General features: G+C 50.3%; 11 protein-coding genes across 11 annotated transcripts; 6 read left to right on the forward strand and 5 right to left on the reverse strand.

Moving 5' to 3' along the window:
- Nucleotides 1-806: 806 nt before the first annotated feature.
- Nucleotides 807-3266, forward strand: ABOM_009967 (isochorismatase family protein family; the record flags this gene model as incomplete). Its single annotated transcript, XM_022537095.1, has 1 exon — nt 807-3266. One exon carries the CDS (start codon nt 807-809, stop codon nt 3264-3266), a length of 2460 nt encoding a protein of 819 aa, XP_022385393.1.
- Nucleotides 3267-3461: 195 nt separating this feature from the next.
- Nucleotides 3462-4260, reverse strand: ABOM_009968 (rhamnogalacturonan acetylesterase RgaE; the record flags this gene model as incomplete). Its single annotated transcript, XM_022537096.1, has 2 exons — nt 3462-4096; nt 4149-4260. The coding sequence occupies 2 exons, from the start codon at nt 4258-4260 to the stop codon at nt 3462-3464; spliced, it is 747 nt and encodes a 248-aa protein (XP_022385400.1).
- An 893-nt stretch (nt 4261-5153) lies between these two features.
- Nucleotides 5154-6224, reverse strand: ABOM_009969 (enoyl-CoA hydratase/isomerase family protein; the record flags this gene model as incomplete). Its single annotated transcript, XM_022537097.1, has 3 exons — nt 5154-5263; nt 5420-6048; nt 6118-6224. The coding sequence occupies 3 exons, from the start codon at nt 6222-6224 to the stop codon at nt 5154-5156; spliced, it is 846 nt and encodes a 281-aa protein (XP_022385399.1).
- An 871-nt stretch (nt 6225-7095) lies between these two features.
- Nucleotides 7096-7593, reverse strand: ABOM_009970 (Hsp20/alpha crystallin family protein; the record flags this gene model as incomplete). Its single annotated transcript, XM_022537098.1, has 1 exon — nt 7096-7593. The coding sequence occupies one exon, from the start codon at nt 7591-7593 to the stop codon at nt 7096-7098; it is 498 nt and encodes a 165-aa protein (XP_022385370.1).
- A 1020-nt stretch (nt 7594-8613) lies between these two features.
- On the reverse strand, nt 8614-8942 carry tfb5 (TFIIH complex subunit TFB5; the record flags this gene model as incomplete). Its single annotated transcript, XM_022537099.1, has 3 exons — nt 8614-8664; nt 8714-8865; nt 8924-8942. 3 exons carry the CDS (start codon nt 8940-8942, stop codon nt 8614-8616), a joined length of 222 nt encoding a protein of 73 aa, XP_022385371.1.
- Nucleotides 8943-10034: 1092 nt separating this feature from the next.
- Nucleotides 10035-11966, forward strand: ABOM_009972 (putative MFS multidrug transporter; the record flags this gene model as incomplete). The annotated part of the gene is made up of 6 exons (XM_022537100.1): nt 10035-10188; nt 10248-10342; nt 10406-10729; nt 10782-10937; nt 10989-11350; nt 11417-11966. 6 exons carry the CDS (start codon nt 10035-10037, stop codon nt 11964-11966), a joined length of 1641 nt encoding a protein of 546 aa, XP_022385372.1.
- Nucleotides 11967-12595: 629 nt separating this feature from the next.
- On the forward strand, nt 12596-13954 carry ABOM_009973 (uncharacterized protein; the record flags this gene model as incomplete). Its single annotated transcript, XM_022537101.1, has 3 exons — nt 12596-12850; nt 12906-13489; nt 13546-13954. The coding sequence occupies 3 exons, from the start codon at nt 12596-12598 to the stop codon at nt 13952-13954; spliced, it is 1248 nt and encodes a 415-aa protein (XP_022385373.1).
- A 442-nt stretch (nt 13955-14396) lies between these two features.
- Nucleotides 14397-15269, forward strand: ABOM_009974 (acyl-CoA thioesterase; the record flags this gene model as incomplete). Its single annotated transcript, XM_022537102.1, has 2 exons — nt 14397-14474; nt 14529-15269. 2 exons carry the CDS (start codon nt 14397-14399, stop codon nt 15267-15269), a joined length of 819 nt encoding a protein of 272 aa, XP_022385366.1.
- Nucleotides 15270-15718: 449 nt separating this feature from the next.
- ABOM_009975 (bZIP transcription factor) lies at nt 15719-17466 on the forward strand (the record flags this gene model as incomplete). Its single annotated transcript, XM_022537103.1, has 4 exons — nt 15719-16030; nt 16084-17200; nt 17250-17318; nt 17372-17466. 4 exons carry the CDS (start codon nt 15719-15721, stop codon nt 17464-17466), a joined length of 1593 nt encoding a protein of 530 aa, XP_022385367.1.
- Nucleotides 17467-17695: 229 nt separating this feature from the next.
- Nucleotides 17696-18688, reverse strand: ABOM_009976 (enoyl-CoA hydratase/isomerase family protein; the record flags this gene model as incomplete). The annotated part of the gene is made up of 2 exons (XM_022537104.1): nt 17696-18296; nt 18357-18688. 2 exons carry the CDS (start codon nt 18686-18688, stop codon nt 17696-17698), a joined length of 933 nt encoding a protein of 310 aa, XP_022385368.1.
- A 1641-nt stretch (nt 18689-20329) lies between these two features.
- ABOM_009977 (amino acid transporter) lies at nt 20330-20914 on the forward strand (the record flags this gene model as incomplete). Its single annotated transcript, XM_022537105.1, has 1 exon — nt 20330-20914. The coding sequence occupies one exon, from the start codon at nt 20330-20332 to the stop codon at nt 20912-20914; it is 585 nt and encodes a 194-aa protein (XP_022385369.1).
- Nucleotides 20915-20929: the final 15 nt, after the last annotated feature.

Consider the following 20929-nt stretch of genomic DNA (forward strand, 5'->3'; position numbering starts at 1 on the left):
GGAGGACGGGCGGACGAGGGAAAGAGGGGAGATTGGAATGGGTTTGATAGAAAAAGAGAATGGAGAAGAAGAGAGAAAGGGGAGAGCTGGAGGTGGACGTGACTCGCATTTTAAGCTGGTTGCTGGGGTCGTCGGGGCGACACGTGATCCGGAGTTGCTGCGGACCTCCCCGGCCGATGTCGGATTGGAAGCGTCCTGATTGGCGGGGACAGGGTCGAGCGGGATTATGTCAGCCCTCGATCGGGGCCGTGTTTGTCTTGCGGGAGTCTTCCTTGTAGTCATACAGTCATCCATACTATCAGTCCGCACCTCGTTTCCGTGGAACGCTTGGAGCTGTTCCGCCGAAGTCGAACAATTAGTCTATGACAGAAAGACCCCTGAGACACATGGTGAGTCATGGGCTAGATTCTCCGATCTCGAACCCGTATTTGTTACCCCACGTCTTTGTCTTGCATTGGGGATGTTCTCTCATACTAACTACTACTAGTAGTCCTATACTACTCCGTACACCGTACTTAAAAGCATGGCCCACGCACTAACCCCGAAACAGGCCAACAAACACGATGCCTCAGGTGTCAGGCGGTGACTCTCCACAAAACCATCGCCAACGGGCCATATCATCAGAATTCGCGAGGAACTTTCCTCTCTCTCTGCTGTTAAACTTTTCCCACTGCAGCTGGTAGTCCCCACTCCCCATCGTGATATTTTCTTCTTAGTGGGTAATTTGGGTGATCTGGCAATAGTCCTCTCTTTTATCATTCTGACTATTCCCTATTTTACCCCCACATCCTCGCTATGTGTTGACCATGACTTACTTATCCCGACTCGGTAATATACCTATCATCCAAACCCGGAAAGCGTTGCTTCTCCTGGACTTTCAAAATGACTTTGTGCGACAGTCGGGAGCTCTGTATGTTGCCAACACTGCCGACTACTTGGAAACGCTCCCCCAGTTAGCGAGCGCGTTCCGTCGGACTGGCGAAGTCATCTGGGTACGCACGCAATTTGAGTCGTGCCGACCATGGATCGGCCCAGACGAGCAGGAATATGTCGTGTTGGCCCCCGAGACGGCTACCAAACGACTTCGGTCGGATAAACCCCCAGGCCCAACAAGCGTAGATCCCCAAGCCCCCGTGGATGAGGAGGCTTTTCTGTCGAGCGAAACATCAAAATGTTGTCGCCCGCAGACGCCAGGCGCACAGTTCCCCGCGCCTATTTTAGCCGCCATTGATGCCGAGTCGGACACCCTGGTAGACAAATCGGACTACTCCGCCTTGCAAAGCCAAGGGCTAATTCTGTCCCTCCGCACTCGCTTTGTGACGGAATTGTATCTGTGCGGTTCTCTGTGTAACGCGTCGGTGTATGCCACCGCTCTCGATGCCGTTCGGCACGGCTTCTCCGTCACCCTGATCGAGGATTGCCTTGGTTTCCGCAGCTTCCCCCGCTATGAAGAAGCAATGCGACGCATGGCCGACATATTCGGGGCCAATGGCATTACGACGGAGGAACTCTACGAAGAGCTCGATTGGCAGGAAACCGACGCCATCGCACGCAAAGGCGGAAACAGACCGGTTCGGAATGCTACTTCCTCCGGGATTGAAGGGGTCATGGATGATCTTGACGTCAAGCCCGCCAAACCCGCGAGAATGGAAGAACCCGAACCAATGCCGCGGGTTGCCCCGCCCCGTGGTCTTGACGCCAGTCCCGGTGAAGACCCTCTGGAGGATCATGATGATATTCTAGCTTCGGTGGCTCGTACCCGCCACAGTCGAGCGGCGGAGAAGGCGCAGAAGGCGCGCGTAAAGGCGCGCCGGACGCAACGAGTAGATTCGAAACCCGAATCCACATCGCGCACTGAAGGTCGACGAAGCACGAAGTCCAAACCATCGCGTGATATCCGCAAACCGGGGGATGCGATCGGGGAGGGCGATTCGCGTATCGTCTATGATTTGGATCTTCCCGCCAGTGCTTTTGAACAGATCCGCACGGAGGTAGCCTGGCAGAAAATGTACCACATGTCCGGAGAGGTTCCGCGTCTCGTCGCCGTTCAAGGGCAGCCACTGTCGGATGGCTCCATCCCCATCTATCGTCACCCTGCCGACGAATCGCCGCCATTGCAGCCCTTCACGACCACGGTGGACCGAGTACGCATGATCGTGGAACGCATCCTGCGGCATCCCCTGAACCATGTCCTCATTCAGCTCTACCGTGACGGGCAAGACCGTATCTCAGAGCATTCAGACAAGACTCTGGACATCGTCCGTGGATCATCGATCTGCAATGTCAGCCTTGGCGCGCAGCGGGTGATGGTCCTCCGTAGCAAAGCGCAATCCCAAGAGGCCGAAGAGGGGGAGTCCAGCCGGGCGACACAGCGGGTGCCGATGCCCCATGAATCCCTTTTCATTCTAGGCGAGAAAACCAATATGCGATGGCTCCACGGCATTCGTCCTGACAAACGCGCCGACACGGAGAAGTCCATGGAAGAACGAGCCTACGCAGGCGAGCGAATCTCGCTCACCTTCCGCCACATTGGCACGTTCTTGAACCCCGCCGGCGACACGATCTGGGGTCAGGGAGCTGTGTCCAAAAGTCAGGACCAAGCCAATGCTGTGATCCATGGCGACCCCGCGGAGACGGAGCGGCTCATTCGCGCATTCGGGGAAGAAAATCACGCGATTGACTTTGACTGGGATGCCGTCTACGGGGCAGGGTTCGATGTGGTTAACTTTGTCACTGCGTCGGCGAACAAGCTCGTGGCCGGCGAAGATGTTGTAGCCAATCTGCGAGTGTTGCTCTGTCTGAGCGAGCATGGCATCCGGTACAATCTGGAGACACCCAGCAGCGGGAAGAACGCTGGGCCTTTGTATGTCGATACGGACGGCACCAAGGTTACTGGGGATATCAATATTCTAACCCACTTGACCCAGCGTTCTACGGAGTCAAACCGACCCGGGATAGAGCCATTGCGTGGAGGTGATCGATTCGCGGAGATTGATGAACTCTTGAAGAGCTGGCGTGAGCATCAGAAAGAAGAAGAAGAGGGCCATCTGCGGGCTTTAGATACATGGGAGCGGGCCCTGATTGGCAAGTATTATTTGAACGGGCCCACGTTTGGGCTGGATGACTGTGCACTTTGGCCGGTCTTGAGGGAGATCGTACAAGCCCGTGGTCCATTCTCTGTGAAGGCCTATCGCAACTTGGCCCAGTACTACCAGCGAGTCGAGAACCGTGGCTTTGTCAAGAAATCGCTGGAAGAGTTGAGGTAATCTTAGTTACACGTTGATTCAGACCTATTTCACGATACGAAGTTATGAAGACCATGGCGTACCTATAATGCCGACGGATCTGGAATCTGTCTTTACCCAAATTGTCATTTGGATGCGTGGGTATCGAGAACTATATACATAATACGCTATAGCATATTCCCTGCCAATACACTATTTCGCCACAAGCGTTACCATCTACAGACAGTCGCCCGGGAAATCCGTACTGGTCAAAACATCCTTGAGCGCGACATCACTGCATGCCACCGCTTTCAAGAACGCATCCGCCACGACCTGCGCCCCTTCCGGACTGGTATGGGTGTGGTCATTGGGGTAGTAGGAGTTGACCGTATCCGCCCCTAATGCCTCATACCGGGCGGCCACGTAAGCGCCGTGGTCCACATAGTCCACACCCGCCGTTTCAGCCGCCAACCGAGCGTACTCGACAAAGCGAGACGGCGAATAGACATACTCGCCCGTCTCCCAGACATTGTTCGGGGTCTGGCTAGAGATGAGGACCTTGGCCCCTTTGCCCACGAAGGTCTTGGCCGCGTTCTCCAAGTATGCTGGGAACGTGAAGACGGTTTCCGCTTGGCCGTCGTAGACGGTCTCGCACGTCTCCGAGCCTGTCCCGGGGCAGTCGGTGCGCCCGTTGTCGGTGCTCAGCGAGCCACCGTCGTTGTGTCCGAACTCAATCACCACGTAGTCGCCTTCTTGCAGGACGTCGGCGATGGCGTCGAAGCGGCCTTCGCGGGTATAGGAGCGGGCGCTACGGCCGCCGATCGCTTTGTTGGAGACGGTGACAGATACGTCGTCGACGTAACTTCCCCATCCTGCGTTTGTCAGTTCACATGCCACGCGCGGTGCTATTCGGGGCATTCTCACCGTCAGTGCCTGACCCGCCGCCGCTTGCAGCCATGGTCGAGTCCCCAGCCAGATAGATGGTGGCGCCCAGGACGCCGGGAAGAAGGGAGAGCGGCAACAGGACGGATCTCATGATGGAAATAGAGATATTCTGTAATGAGAGCAGCAGCAGCAGTAGTAGTAGTAGTAGTAGCAAAGTGAAGAATCTATGGACAATCAGCTACAAGCACACGACCAGCTCCAAGCTATTTATACCCAGGGCCAAGGCCACTCATGCCACGGAATATCTACTTGTAGAAACGGAAAAAAGACCCAAGAGTAGAGAACAACTCAAACCCGAAAAGCAAAATAAAAATAAGAATAAAAATAAAAACAGCCACCGACAACCTCCCAATCACCACCACCACCACCACCACCCTCATCTCAGGTACCAAAAGCGTATTGTATCAGCCACGGACCGACGGAAGTTTCACCTCTTCTCCTCCCCAAACACACAACGCCGCAGGAGTAGACCCAACCCCCACACCTCCGTCGCCTGTACATACTAGAAGTTTACTCGGGGTCGATCTTGTCGTACCCCCGTCGTGCATAGATGAACCCGCGGTTCTATTTGTGGGAACAGACGCCCCGTCCCTTTCCCCGCATATATTATTAGTGGAAAACGTGGAAGCTTATCCGCTCCGTGAAGAATTACACAGTACTCACGTTGACGTGCTTTGCCGAACTTGCTCTTTTTGCCCCGCTTTGGGCAACAGAAGGCCCTTGGCTGGTTTTTTCCACCAACGGAGGATTGTTCGGGGATGTGGATGCTCGGTGTGTTTTGGGCCGAGGGGGATGTAAGTACAACTACACACTATACTAGTGGCTATGTGGTGTACGGGGTGTAGGTTGTTTTCGAATAGAGCGGGTGAGGGCGGGATACAATGTCTATCAATAGATCTTGATGTATGGTACAGTACTATCTGTCTAGTCCCATGCAATATACCCCCGATATAGGTATCGATGTACAGCAGCATCGATGGTAAATTACAACTTCGCAAACGTAGGCTTCCTCTTCTGGATTCCCGACAACAACGCCGCACTGACATCCTTCGTCTGCAGCGCAGCGCTGTTCCAGACACTCGTATACCGAAGACCTAAGTAGCAAGTCAGCACAACTTCACAAACCCTACCCAACCAGCACCAACGCAACAGCAAGAGAGACATATTATCCAAAAAAAAAAAAAGAAAAAGAAGAAAAAAAAAGAAAAAAAGGGAAAGGAAAGGAAAAGTAAAGGGAAAAGAAAACCTACCATCCTCCACACTTCGATCCCGACTCCAATTCAAAATATCCTTCGTCCCAAGCACAGCAACCGGACTCTTACTAGCAATCAACCCAGCAGTCTCCAACGCCCCCTTCACCACTTCCTCCTTATTGCCAAACACCCGACTAACAAATCCAACCTGCAGCGCCTCCTCGGCCCCAAACATCCTCGCACTCAGCGCCACCTCCTTCACCCACCCGAAATTCCCCACGACCTTGGGCAACCGACTCAGCGTCCCGATATCCGCCGCCAGACCGATATCCACCTCCTTCACGGCGAACTTGGTGTCCGCGGCACAGAGCCGGACATCGGCCGCCGTGGCGATGTCGACCGCCAGACCGAGAGCGAAGCCGTGCATGGCCACAATGACGGGTTTCTCGCAGCGCTCAATAGCCGAGATGCAATCCTGGAAGGAGGCGATGTGGCGGCGCAGGTGGAAGGCTTTGCGAGCGGGATCTGCTTGACTGTCGTCATCCGAGGAGAGGAGGCCCTGGCTGGCGGCTTTGACGTCCAGTCCGGCTGTGAAGGCCTTGGGGCCGGCGCCGGAGAGGACGATGGCTCTGACAGTTGGGGAGTGAGAGAGGTGGGTGAAGATTGTGTGGAGTTCGAGCCACATTCTTTGTGTTTTCCGTGTGTGGTTAGCTTTTGGGCAGGGTTTATGGGGTTGGGCGGTGGGTTGGAGTTACGCTTCAAAGAAGGAGTTCATTTTGTCGGCGCGGTTGATTTCGACATGCGCAACATGTTCTTGGGGGTAGGTTATGTTGAAGTATTTGGGGTTTAGGGGGGTCGTCATTTTGGATTGCTGGTTTGGACTCTGGATTTGGTTTGTTGTGCTGGGTATAAGGGGTTTTTGGTGTTGTGGGTGATATCGAGGGTAGGTAGGGTTGACGATTGGACTGTACAACGAATGATTTGGATTGGGTATACTGATATGTACAACAATATGGGTATATGCAGGGCAAGAATTAGAGAACGTGGAATGAAGATGAAGATGTTCTAATCTCATCTGATAACCGTCGGTTGACCTTCACATGCCTCGGTTCACGGAAATGGTCCAGGTTTCGTGGCCATAGCCATGGATCGGGCATTCCTTTAGGGTATTACTCAATCCAGTAGACGTGGTATAGTTAAACTCTCATAGTGTGTCATGTGTAGGCTGTTCATGTTCCTGTTGTTCTGTGTATGGATATTTATTGTGTCTTAACCTTGTTGACTTCCTTTGCGTTGGATTAGGGAGGGGAAATGCACATGATGTCATTTGATCACATAATCATTGGAGCAGCTTGGCATCTTCGTGGCTTAGTCAGATGTGTATACTTCGTCTGTTCCTACGACTGGTGCGCCTCCGTTTGGAGAGCTTTACTGGAGAGAGATTCAAATAGGGAATTAATTAAGACACTGAACTAATAAGTACAAACGAGGCAGAATTAAGAAATGCCAGCAAATCCATCATCCACCGCCATCACGCTCCAGAAGAGTCAAAGGAATGAAAACGAATCAACATCTTCAGCTTCAACGACTAAGGTAGACCTTTTTTTTTTTTTTCTTCTTTTTTCGATCGAATTAAATAAAGAGTCAAACGGGAAATTATCACTGTCGGCGATGCTCAAATTGATTGCTCAACTCCCATGCTGGGTCGTAACTCGTCTCATCTCGCGGCTCGTTTACTCGATGGTGATCTTCTTGCCGGTGTAAGCAGCAGCCTTGGGCACAACCAAGGACAAGATGCCGTTCTTAAGGCTGGCCTTGACGTTTTCCTGGTCCACGCGAGACGGGAAAGTGAAGGTGCGGTGGAATTCGCCCACGGAGCGCTCGCTGACCCAGAAGCGAGGCTTGTCCTCGGCCTTGATCACTTCCTTGCTCTCGCCCTGCGCCTCCTTAGTTTCGCCGGCCTCAGGGGAGTGGGATTCGCGCTCGGAGCGACCCTTGATCACGAGGGTCTGCGGGTCAGAGAATTCAATGTCGATGTCCTTCTGAGCAATGCCAGGGAGTTCACCGTCGAAGTGGTAGGCATCGTCGGTCTCGCGGACGTCGAAGCGAGGTGCGAAGGAGCGCACGCTGGACACCTGGCTACGGCTCTGGCAGTGTGTGTCGTAGTCGTCCAGGAGACGGAAGAGAGGGGCAAAGTCGCCAGTGGTAGGCATGGTTCTGAAGAGAGACATCTTGGTGCTTTGTTGAGGTAGAGTGTTTAGAAGAGTAAGTAGAGGCAGGTTTGTTTTGGTAGAAGTAGTAGTGGCAGAAGTGTTTGGTTTGTAATCGATTGCTGTTGTATTCTTGTGTTTGATTGCTGTTGTTCTGATGAAGAGAAGTGCAACTAGACGAGGCCTTAAGCCCCCTTATATCTCTTGCCAGCCATGTTCCAGAAACTGCGATTCACCAGCAGCTGACGTGCTGGTGGCATCACTTCAGGATGGCCCTGGACGGTGCCTGGGGTGTCGAGTACTTTCGCGCTTCCACTGGGCGCCTCTGGTTGGTGCGGGAGCCTTCTGGGCGTTTCGATGCGATCACGTGATGGCGATCGCCGTTGGAACAGCTGCGCTTCCCCAGGTGGATCCGCCCGGCTAGACCCTTGACCCTTAGATATCCATACCTTCAATCATACGATGTCTGCAGTGACATCCAATTTGATTGGCTGTTAGACCCTCTCGACAGCGATTCGTAATTTGGATATCTAGAAAATACTATACACATTTCGCACTCGTCACCTGGTTCTGGACACTTCCACAGGACTGAAAAGCAGGGAATCCCACGCCAGGTCAATACTATAGAAGGATCTTCTATACGTCAACTGCAGTTCTATGCGAGCACTAATCAAGTAACAATCAATGCGTTTGGCGAGCTTGGAGCTCCTCAACCTTTCTCTTGATGCCGGTCCGAGACTGTGGTGGGAAGCACTGAGCCCATCTTTGCCACTTCCTTGGACCAAATCTTCCTTGGGTATCAACCCTGTCGGCCAGGCCGAGTCATTGGCCGATTACACAATGGATACGTGGCACCTCGTAAATTCAGCATGTGGCGGTGTTCTCTTTCGATCTTGGTAGTCGTAGAACGGTCGCGGTGTCGTACAACACTTCGGATCCTCCTCATCTACCCCCCCCCCCCCCGGCCCGGAGGATAACGACGAAAAGATGGCGTCGATATGAATACGATGGGGTGGAAATATATCGAAATATCCAAGAAACTCATTCGTCGGATTCCGACTCATCGGGTTGCATAACCTTTTCATCGAGTTCCTGCGTGTCGTCAGTATAGTGACCAACCGAGCCGTCTTCTGAAGCATACTCTTCCCAGCCGGATCTTCAGGTTCTGCAGTTGGCTCTCCTTGATAACCAGGTGGCGGTCATCATCCAGGTCTTCCACGATGTAGTCATGCCTTTCTTCGTCGTACTTCAGGATAATGGCTTTCACGGACGGATCGCATTCGATCAGGACTCCTGTCGGAGCCGCATGTTAGCTCGATCGCAAGGGATGATAGAAGTCGTGTGCGCATACCTCGAACAGCACGGGGCATTTTGGTGGGTTGTAGAGCGGTACAAATCCAGTAGTTGGTCAAGCGGGCGCGTAAATGTGTAGCAAGCCACAAAAGCGATAAGAGGTCACGATGATTGCGGAGAAAATCTGCAGAACATCTTCCACTTACCGCCAAGGCCTTGTCAGGCACCAAGGCAGCGAGACTATCAGATGGACTCCCGTTCTGTAGAGACATATTCTAACCAGCGAGATCCGGATTTCGAATGATAAAGATACGTTGTTGGGAGTTACTTGTCTATAGATTACTTCGGTATTGCTTGCTGTACCGGAATTCTCCGATATCTGCCATGTTGGTTGTAGTGGATGCAAAATAGAGTGGAATGGCCTATGGCAAGATATATATCTTGGGGTAATGATCAGGGTACCATAGAAGACTACCAGTTGTCACACCGCAGAGCCTTGTATATGGCTTACGAGTCATTTTAACCATATAGCACATGTTTAACAAACATACTTAACAAGAAAATACCCCTCTAACCCTTTTATGGCTCATAAAAGCTTATGTGGAAGAGTCAAGTCAGTCGTGTGTCTCTTTAATTGTAAGCTAGCTTGATATTCTTAACTAAGTAACAGATATTCAACAATTGGCCGGATGGTGTAGTTGGTTATCACGTATCGTTAACACCGATAAGGTCCTGGGATCGAGCCCCAGTCTGGTCATTGCTTTTTACTTTTTACTAAAAAAAAAGTAATTTTTACTGCTAGTCCACGCATCTTCTTTCTAGTTTGCTGTTTTGTTTCTCTTGCTTTTTATTTTATCCTACTACTTCAACCCATCTCGTTTCCGTAACCCAGCTCTCTGCCCCTGGTATATCCTATCATCTTGGCACTTGCCAACCCCGTTGTTGATCCTTGATTATCTTATCTCCGGCCCTGATTATAAATGCATATCTACCCGGCGCCGTCCAGTAGTGCTTATTTAAGGCCGGAGTATTTGTGCATATTTCCCCAGACAAGCACGTGTGAATTCTCTTGTTGCACGTCATCTCAATTGGCAGTGATATGTGCCCAATTGAGGGGAAATTCAAGACCTTCTTCCTAATCACCTTCTAGTCTTCTAGAGCCTTATACCATGGTTGCTGAACAACATACGGAGGAATTGCCCTCAGAGGCAACCTCTCTTCTCAACAATTCGCCCGCCGAGCTAGACGAGAACAATGTCCCTATCTCATTCACCAGAGGCTTTACAATTGTGTCGGCAATGGGACTTCTCCTCTTCACACAAGGTATTCCCGACTTAGCATGCAACCACCTTGGGCTTGTAAATGACCGAGCCCCTTCATAGCTACCAACATGTCCATGATGACAACGGCCCAGTCGGATATTGCAGCAGATCTAGATGCGTTTTCAGAAACAACATGGTTTACTTCAGCTTATCTAGTATGTTAAACTCACTATAATAGCTTGTGCAGAGTCCCTGAGTTAACCCGCCTTTGTCGGTAGATAGCACTGTCTAGTGTCACCCCGCTTGCTGGTCGACTTTCCCAAATATTTACTCCCCGTGTATACGTTCTCTTCTCTTGCGTGCTTCTATCGATAGGCCTTTTTATCACCGCAGCAGCTGGAAATCTAACCGTCTTCCTTCTGGGGCGGGCACTTACTGGGTGTGGAGGCGGCGGTATAATGGTCACAACGATAATCCTTACACTGGACCTGACCAGCAAAAAGCGGAGAGGGTTATACATTGGGCTGATCAATGTCGGCATGACAACCGGTGTCTCTACCGGTGCGGTGCTGGCCGGGTTATTAACGCCAGCTTTTGGATGGGTACGTTGCCCTAAATACTATCTCCAAGGACTCTCACTAAAAATTCTACCAGCGCATTATCTTCTGGTTTCAAGCGCCGCTTTGCTTCATTCTGGGCCCGATTCAGTACCTTGCGATCCCCCCTAGTTCAACGGACAATGAGCCCCTCTGGGGTCGTGCCTTGGTACAGAAGCTGGCTAAAGTCGACTATGGCGGGGCCTTAGTTTTGGTAAGAACAGGTCGGCGAGCTAACGTGGTAGCAGCCGCTGACTGTCCATAGAGTATCTCCGTCTTCTTGCTGCTCTTCAGCTTTGCCTCACCAGAGATTCAACTTGTACCGTTGGTCTTGTGCCTCGTCCCTTTCGCCGTATTCTTGTTGATTGAATCCCGATTTACGTCGGAGCCCATCATCCCGGTTGAAGTCCTTGGCATGCGAAGTGTTGTTTTGACCTGTCTCTCAGGCCTTGCTTCAATGATGGCCCGCTGGTCAGTTCTCTTCTTCACACCCGTGTACGCAATGGTCGTCCGAAACTGGTCCCCGGCTTCTGCCGGCCTGATCTTAGTACCGACAAATGCTGGTTTTGGTCTCGGGGGTCTTCTGGTAGGCTGGTTGCATATTCGCAAAACCGGAAGTTACTATATGTGAGGGTTACCGACTCATGTCTTGCTGCTACCACCCCCGCTGACTCGTTCTTCCAACACAAATAGTTCGAATATCATCGCATTCCTGTTGTTTGCACTGGCGAACCTTGTCCTCGCAATTCTCTCAACACCTTCCTCGCCTACTATCGCCTATCTGGCCGTGACCTTCTTCGACGGTCTTGCGGCCGGCGCTTTGATGAACTACAGCTTATCCCATCTACTGCATCTCACCCAACCAGACGTGCATTATGTTGTGAGCGCCCTGATCGCTATGTCGAGAGGCTTCGCGGGAAGCTTTGGCTCTGCCATTGGCGGAGGATTCTTCCAACGCCAGTTGAAAACATCCTTGGAGACCGGCTTCGCAACCCATGGCCTACCAGAACGGGGTGAACTTATCCGCAAGCTGCTCGGTAGCCCGGCCATGGTAAAGGGATTGACTGGGGTTGAAAGGTTAGTCGCGGTACAGAGCTATGAACAAGCGGTGAAAACGCTGCTGCTGGGGAGCTGCGTTCTGGCCCTGGCAGCAACAGTCGCCCAAGCAGGCACAGGCTGGAGGCCTGCCCGGGATGATGGAAAAGTACGAGATGATCTAGAGGACATTGTAGACCGGGAGTAGAATCCTGTTCTTTTTTCTTTTTTGAAGACTGTATATATTGCCACGAATGTGTTTCTCCGTGGGTAATTTATGTCTGTTCAGGGTAGCTGGAAACATGTCATCCCTTCGTATAGTGGCGAAACCTGTCCAAGCTGTACACAAAGGTAGTTATACTGAAGCATATAATGCATAGCCATAAAGTGTGTGTGATCACAGAAAGTACAGAGAAGGTGATCAAAGTCCATAGAAAGGTACCCAAGCTAACCGTCTACTCGACACAGGTTAGGTCAAGTCGGGTGCTATGACACAACCACACCCGAATGAGTGTATGCTGGTAGAACGGAGTTGATTGTGATGCCACATGCCTGCATGACATGTACCCATGGGAAAATATTGGAGTACATTCGACCAAGGTACTGTGGATGGCGATTTGTATGGATTACATTATCTCGGCGGATGGTATCCGCAAAATCTGATTATTACAATCTCAACATCAATCTCGGCTCAACGGTTTCTTCTCCTCCCCTCCTTGGGTTCCCATATGAAAGGGAATAGACCTTGAAATGATAAATAAAGTCCTGCAATACATAGTCGCCCAGCGCCAGTAATCCGTAACCTAGAATTCTGAGTCCTTTAGACCTACCGACAACATGCTCTCGATTAGCAACATGGCTGATTTCAGCATAACACCTGCATACCTTCTAATTGCGGCGGCAGTATTGCTACCATATCTGCTTCTCGTGAAGCGCCTTCGCTTTCAACGTGCCCGCAAAATCGAGGCGAAGTTCAACGGGCGTCCTCTGTCCAGCATGACCGTGAAGGAAGCCCATGAGATCTTCCGTGAACTGCGAGAACTGGAGTTCCCGTACACCCTACACAGCGCCATGAAGCTATCGTTGTTGAAAGTGAGTCTTCTTGAATGAGGACATGTCGGGAGTTGAAGCTAATGCAAGGGTCAAGACCGGATCGATTCCTACAATGACCAAGTTGTTCGTCGCCACTCGCCAGCTCAACGAGAAAAATGCGTCCAAACGGGCTGCGGATACCGAAGTGGTCCTCAATGAGGTTCATGACAGGGAGCCTGGCTCTGAGTCTCATCTAATGGGAATTGCACGGATGAACTACCTGCATGCTCGGTATCGCAAGGCGGGTAAAATCCTGGACGAAGATATGCTGCATACCCTTGGCTCTGCGGTTGTGGATATCGTCAGGGGTGTCGATAGGAATGAATGGCGTCGGTTGACGGATGTAGAGAGATGTGCCATTGGCGTGTTCCATAAAGCTCTGGGTGATGCTATGGAGATCCCGTTCGCATTCCTTCCTTCTCATAAGACTGGTTGGAAGGACGGGATGCACTTCGCCCAGGAAATCTATGACTGGACGCTGGCATATGAGAAGGTGGCAGCTCAACCGACAGATTCGACGCGGTACATTGGTCGGAGATTGATGGAATTGGCCAAATGCAATATGCCTGCGCCGTTGAAGCCATTGATCGAAAGCGTTGTCGTCACCAAATTAGAAGAACACAGCAGAATAAGTATGGGGTAAGTCTTTTGAGTCTGATCTCTTCGTTAGAGCCATTTGCTAACCTCAGGTGAAGGTTCGAAAAGCCAGGCATTCTCGTCTCTACATTCGCAAAGAGTATTTTGGTAGTGCGGAAGGTTATACTGCGTTATCTAAGCTTGCCGAGACCGGATTCCAAAGCTGTGCATGTCTTGAGTGATTCCCCCGACCCGACTACGGGGCTGTATACATGGAATCTCTGGATCGAGCATCCATGGTATATTAAACCCAGCTTTAAGTACCGATGGGGACCAAAGGCTCTCCTAGTACGACTCTTTGGGAATGGGGCTATTCCTTCAGAGACTGACTCGTACAAGGAGTCAGGGTACGACCTGCGGACCATTGGCCCGGTAGCACAGGAGAAAAGAGGGCAGGATGAGATGGAGGCTATTTTTCAGAGCTTGAAAGGAACAAACTATGCTGCTGGATGCCCTTTCCACGCATAGATTTGATAGTAGCTAGTGATAAGATCGACTGAACTCAGTTGCGTCCTACAGAATAGAAAGCACTACGTTGTTTATTGAAGTTATTGACAGCTGATAAACTATTGTAAGCCATAATTAATGCGTTCAATTGGGACTAGGGGAGTGGACCTAGGGCTATAAGCAGGATGAAAAAAAAGAATAAAAAACTAATAAGGATTAAAATACGATAGGGGCAATCCTAATATCAGGACCCATTCGTTGCTTGTCCTCTCCAACCAGAGAATTGACCCTTGACCCGCACAATGTTGTTGGTGAGGGTGTCCCAACAAAAGACTCTAGCAGTGTTTCATTTTTCCGATAAATAGTGGGCAGCCCTGGAAACCAGTGATTTTTCTCTAAGGAATTTTTTCATCCGTGGTCTTCTCTGGAGAGCAGTTTGCCTGGTGCTAGGACTATCGACAAGATGATACTTGATAACTGGATACTCATTATACTGTGCATCCTTGTCGCTGCATATAAAAACCTACCCTTCGTGTGGTTTGTGCGTAACATACCCCATAATGCACTAATGCAATACAATCTAACATCCTAACAGATTCGTTTCCTGCGAGCTCTAATCACACGGCTTTTCATAACCCCAATCACGCACAAGGAACTCAGTCCAGAGTGCCTTTTCCTTCCAGCAGTCCACCGCACGCGATCCCCACTCACAGAATGCGACTACAACATCCACAAGTCTAACTCGACCTACTTCACCGACCTCGACATCTCCCGCGGCAATTTGAGTCTCCTGCTATTCAGCCAACGCCTGTCGTTCCGCCCGACCCCAACTACCGCAGTCATGATCCTAAGCGGAGTACAGATCGTCTTCCGCAGAGAGATTAAGCCCTACCAGCCGTATGAAGTCTGGTCCCGGGTCCTCAGCTGGGACGAGAAATGGATCTACATTGTGTCGCATTTCGTGAGGAGAGGCGCATTTCCCCATCGCAGGTTCTTGCTGCAGCCGAATACCCCCGGAGACCGTACACGACCGAAGCCTGGTGGCGATAAGGCACCAGAGAAACAGGTGTTCGCATCCGCTGTGTCCCGGTATGTTTTTAAGCAGGGGCGTAAGACTTTCCCGCCGGAGCAGATGCTTGTTGAATGTGGTCTTTTACCCTCGAAGGATTGTATGTCTGCAGACGAGGGATTGGCTACGTGGAGCGTGATTGAGGAGCGGAGAAAGCGGGATCTGGAAGCTGCACAGTTGAAGATCGGATGGGATGCCGTGCATAATACTTTTGATGGGGATGCTACTAAGGTGCTTGGTCGGTATACTGATCTCTTGTGGCGATGAGAAGGGTACCGGCTAGTGCTACATGACGCTCATACTGAGCTATAAAGTAAGTATAGACTAGAAATAGATGGATAGATGAGGGATAGGAATGGAGAGAGTTTTGGTAATCCTTTTGACAACAATTTGCCATCAGATTAAAGCCGGTGGAGATGCTGTTGGGTCAAGTGGAGATATTCTCATCAATAAAGTTAGGGTACGGCGAAGATCTGCCCCAACCGTTGGCCCCGGTTGGAAGCCGAGGCGATCGAGATTACATTATCACCGCAACCAGATAAGAATTTCTCATTTCCGATGCAACGGGCCCTTCAATCCCCGACTTTCTCCTGCACTTAACGTACCGAACCGACCCTACACTCCACCTGGTGACCGGGCCTAATGGCCAACTAAAAACTCTAAACCAGCGAAATCATATTCTTATTCATTAGCCGAGCGCACGGCCTCTAACCAACATGGTGAACCGGCGCCAAACTCTCCAGACCTCTCGCTTACAAGATGTACTTTCGGCACGCCAGTATCTCTCAGCCGACCGAGGCGCCTCGGTGGAGCCGGGACCTGTGCCTAACCGTATGGTAGCTTCTAGCGAGGGACACGGGAAGATCATTTCGTCGCCCACAGTTCAGAGCCCCGAGTCCCCCACGGAAAAAGCTAACCAGGATACCCCCTCAGACAGTATGCCAAAGGTGCTATCTCGATTGCATGTGCGGAGAAGTGCGGGGAGACCTAGACTGGATGCTAGCAATGGTGGGGCTGTTCTATCAGAGGTATGATTGTGGGGGACTTCGCATGATGCCAATGTAAGCTTACCCAGATACAGGATCGTCGAGATCAGATCCGACGCGCTCAACGAACTTACAGACTCAAAAAAGAAGCTACCCTTGAAAAGGCCAAGGAACGTGCGGCAGATCTGGAGGACAGGCTTAATATGGTTGCTACCGCGATCGCTGACTATAAAGCTGCGTTTCCGTCCGAGCTAAAATCGAGCTATCCTGCGCTCGTTAGACACCTCGACTGCATAAGTGATCTTTTGACGTCAACATCTGAACCAATTACACAGCCAAGGTCACAGACTAGCACCCCGTCAAGTGTTGATTCTGATAAGGATGTTTCGCAACATGCCGCTATGCACAATGCCTCTGCTTTTAAAGATATTCCTAAGATGGATTGTGACTGCTTGAAGGATTATCAACATAGGAAGCATAAGGAGTCTGCAGAAGGCTCTGTGAAGAAGAGGCCTCGACACGTGTCTTTCAGTGATGAACTGGAAGATAAATCGAATAGCCGTTCCACACGAATTCAGCAAATCGCACGACTACACAGCAAAGACACTCATTACACATACTCGTTTCAAGAAAAAGTCTTCTGCCGGAGGCTCCAGCGTTATAGTTTGGAGTACGCCTTTCGCCTGTTCACTGACGCACGGTCCCACCCGCTTGAGGTTTACAGAGTATTCAGATTGGTTCCCTGCATACAAGACCGGACGCAGATGTATCCTTACTTTCGGAGGCTCGTCAGCGCCGGAGCAAAAGATGCATTGGAAATACCAATCCTTCCGCTTTATTCAATCGGTGGTGTTGGAACACATTATCCCAGGAAAGATAATTTGGGAAACCCCATATATCCTACTAATACGAGGACCCCTAAGCGAGTCCTCGGACTGTTCCAGCCTCTAGGAGGGATGGGAGAGGTCGGCCAAGAGCCAGACCATCAGAAATTCTTAGAACTTTGCGGATATGGCGGTGAATGGTTTGATTGCCAAGATGTGGAGGGATACCTAAGAGAACAAGGGGTGGATCTGGATACGTCTTCTCTCTTCCCCTCCGTACATGATCAACGAAGTAGTCAAATATCGCAATCAGCTGAAACCCATGGACAAGCTGGTGATATGCACGCTTACCAGACGATAAATGACTATGACTCCCACTCTCATGAAGGTATAGCTAAAGCAGATATGATGAATTCCAGAGCACTGACATTGCCTAGAAACTGATATCGCAACCTTCTCTGGGTGTCTTAAGAGTCGTATGTTCAATATTGAACAGTTTCTTAGCAGTATGATGGTCCTTCATGTCATTCTATTAGGTGTTGGTGCTAACATTTGCCAGCGCTACTCCGCGGGGTTGTTATCCTAGGCCGGGCACCCGGTTTCAGACGTACTGATGTCGAGGCAGCCTTCAAAACCGCATTGATGGTACACTGATAAGAGACTAACTACGTACCTGTGACTTAACTGTGCTGTCATTGTAATACGTTATTCGGTATCTTTTATACACATCTATCTCTGCGGTATTCTAGGGCTGTATGTGAGCTGTTAACGCGATAGAAGTCATACACAATGAACGATATTCGACTGTAACTACACGCGCAATTGAGAAGGTTATGTGATACCATATGAACGAGCGACATCTAAGCAGCCTGATGCTACCTGTCTACAGCTTAGCCTTCGAAGCAACGTCGACAGTTTCCCACCACGGCCAACCAACGGGCGCATCACGACCCATAGTTCCCTTGAACTCGGGATCCCTCTTCTGCATAAAACTTTTCATACCCTCTGCGCTATCTCGGGACATCAACATACCAAGAAACACCTTCGATTCTAACAAATGGGCCTCCTCCGCGCTCCCGGGAGCCCTGTACATCAAATCACGCATCACCTTTGTACTCACTGTAGATGTGCTCGCGGCAATTTCTCCCGCAATTCTAAGCGCTGATGCAACGGTCTCCTCTGGAGTCGGCAATACCTCCGAGAAGAGGTTGCTCAGCAACGGGTCAGACGCGGTATAAGTTGCGCCGGTCGTCACCAGGTGCAGCGCACGCGACATTCCCACCAGCTTCGGTAGGAAAAAGGAGCTGCATGCCTCCATTGCTAGTCCACGTCGCGAGAAAGCGAAACTGATTTTGGAGCTTGCGCAGGCTACTCGGATTGCTGCGGTCAGTGTTAGGGTGATCCCAAATCCTGCTGCGGGGCCGTTGATGGCCATTACGGTGGGCTTGGAGCAGTTGTGGATTGCTAGGGCCACTCGCCCGCCTCTGATTATATTAGTGAAATGCTTTATGTGAAGTATATATGATTGTTTTAAGAATACGAACCCGTCTCTGTGGGACTCGATCTTAGAAGGGTCCTTCCTCAGATCATCAGTCAGTGTAGAAAACCCGACTCGGAGGTCAGCTCCCGCGCAGAATGCTGGTCCTGATCCTGTTACAACTACTGCTTTGACGCGATCATCGGCATCGAAGTATTGGTATGCCGCGATTATCTCTTCGATCATTTCCGCCGTCACGGCGTTGAACTGGCGCGGGCGATTCAATTTTAGGATGACTACCTTGGTAACGGTGGGTGAGGCTTCCGGGACATGGGAAATAGATATGTTCTTGAAAGGAAGGGCTTCATAGGATTCTGGTGAGTTGGTTGTGCTTGTCATCTTGTTTGATGCTTGGGTGTTGATATTGCAGTGTGATATTCTGATAAGTGGGAAAGACCAGGGAAAGATTTAGGACATTCTAATATTGATATAGACTATTGCATACATTATCATCACGAGATAGTAATGTGGTTCTAAGCATCTCATGTTTTTGAAGTCATCATTATGGCCGAGATAATGTAATCGGTCAAGTTGTGCAATGCTGCTATCCCGAGCCTCGGCCTTGATGGGAGTATAGCGCCTGGGGTAGACATGGAGCAGAGCAGTTCAAGATAACTACACTAATTACACTAAGAAGATATTTTCAAGCCTGTCTTGCTGCTGAACCTTGATGTATGAGCTATAAGTTCCCTCCTCCCCTTGGGGAGGTGATATGAGAAAGAGATAGGAGAGTATTGTAATGTAAGACACTCCTCACCTTAGGCTATATAGTGCGCTACTTAGTAGGTTCTAGGACCCGCGCGAGGTATCTCGCGGGTAATGCCGGTCTTTGGTAAAAAAGGCTTTGTATCACCTAACCCCTAGATTAGGTGCCTTGCAGTGAGGCAAGTAAAATTTAGAGCAGAATGTGCCTCAACCAAAGGAAGACTATTTTCTTGCAGAGAGAGAATGAGATGGTAAGCAAGTTTTGACAACTAGCTTGGGCAGTGGATGATGTCTATAATCAAGGTGGGATCAATAGGCTCTGTAGTTCCATGGTCTGGGCAAAGCAGGCTTTTAGTAACTGAATAGATTAGACTGTTGACTTAACTCACCACATCTTACCAATGAGATCCACTCGTAGGATCCTGGCAATCAATTTTAGCTCCCTTGAAAATACTTTTGTCTGTCTTCGGCTTCGCTGTTCTATCGAATTATCCTTCCGATTCTGCTAATGCTTTAACTCGAATTAGTTATTCCTGGAATTTCATAGTCTAGAGCTATCCGTCACCCCCGTAAAGTAAGGCAACCAGATGGCGAATACGGCCTGTAGATCTAATAAAGTATCCTATATTGGGCTCCGCAGGGTGGGGTTCTATAATCTATGGCATTATAATGTGCCACAACAGCACGCTAGCTAGCTAACCCCCATCTTCACATGAAGATCCTGTTAGGTTGATGGAAGAGCCCACTAAGAGGTGAAGACTGAAATGTCTGTGCGGTTGCCACACATATGCCACTACATGCAGTCTGGGCTCTGGGCTCTGGGCTACTTACTGGATCCCACTTCCTGTAGCTTGGACTATTAAAGTTAATTTGGCACTAAGAAGGAATGGATGGCATATCGCTGATCAACGATCATACCATATCAAATTATCACCCTAATATATTCCTAGGCAACACACTGAGTGGGACAGTCCGGCGGGCTGTGACGTTGTCTGCTGCTGTCATTAAGTGGGCCGTGAGCTCCTAAAACCCTAGGTCGTTAAGCTTTGGCGAACTAGCGTAACGGCCATGCTTGATCGTTGAGGAGGATCACCCATCTCCCCCCTGCACCATGGTTCATGTTCACTAGGACAAAATAGAAGAATAAGGACAAGGCTGATACCTCCTCCACATGGCCCGTCTTTATTTTATCTTTTAGTTCTTTCAGCTTGCCCATCCACAGTTCCCAGACTCCGTCCCGTCTAGCGAAGCCATCCCTCACGAACCAAACTCCCCATGCTGGACAACAAGAAGGGAAAGGCCAGCATGGCCTACGATGGCGAGCGAACAAGTCCCTATTGGTCTGTATTCGAGGAAAAAGAGGTCTTCAAGAAGACCGATACTGGAGTCAACTTCCGTCAAGTTGGGTGGTTCAATGCGGGTGTGATCTTCATTAAGATACTCTTCGCGACAGGGGTGCTATCACTACCATCAGCGCTGTACTCATTGGGAGCCCTAGGAGGTTCAATTAGTATCGTGGCTTGGGGATGCTTCAATACCTATTGTTTCGTTCTTCTAGGCAACTTTCGCACAAGACACCCTTACTGCCATTCGATCGCTGACATGGCCGAGGTTGTCGGTGGTATAGTTGCGAAGGAGGCAACGGGGCTATTGTTTATCATTGCCTATGTTTTGGCGACAGGGAGTGGCATTATTGGAGTGTCGACCGCGCTGAATGCCCTTTCGCACCATGCCGCATGCACTGTCTGGTGGTCATTTCTTGCCACAGTTGTCATTATCGTGACCGCCTCTATTCGCAAGCTTGAGCATGTGGGCTGGCTCACCTATGCTGCTTTATTTCTATTTACGCCGCTGTACTAATCGTTGTGATCGGGG

This window comes from Aspergillus bombycis (genome assembly GCF_001792695.1).
Source record: "Aspergillus bombycis strain NRRL26010 chromosome Unknown contig00106, whole genome shotgun sequence".
NCBI lineage: Eukaryota > Fungi > Ascomycota > Eurotiomycetes > Eurotiales > Aspergillaceae > Aspergillus > Aspergillus bombycis.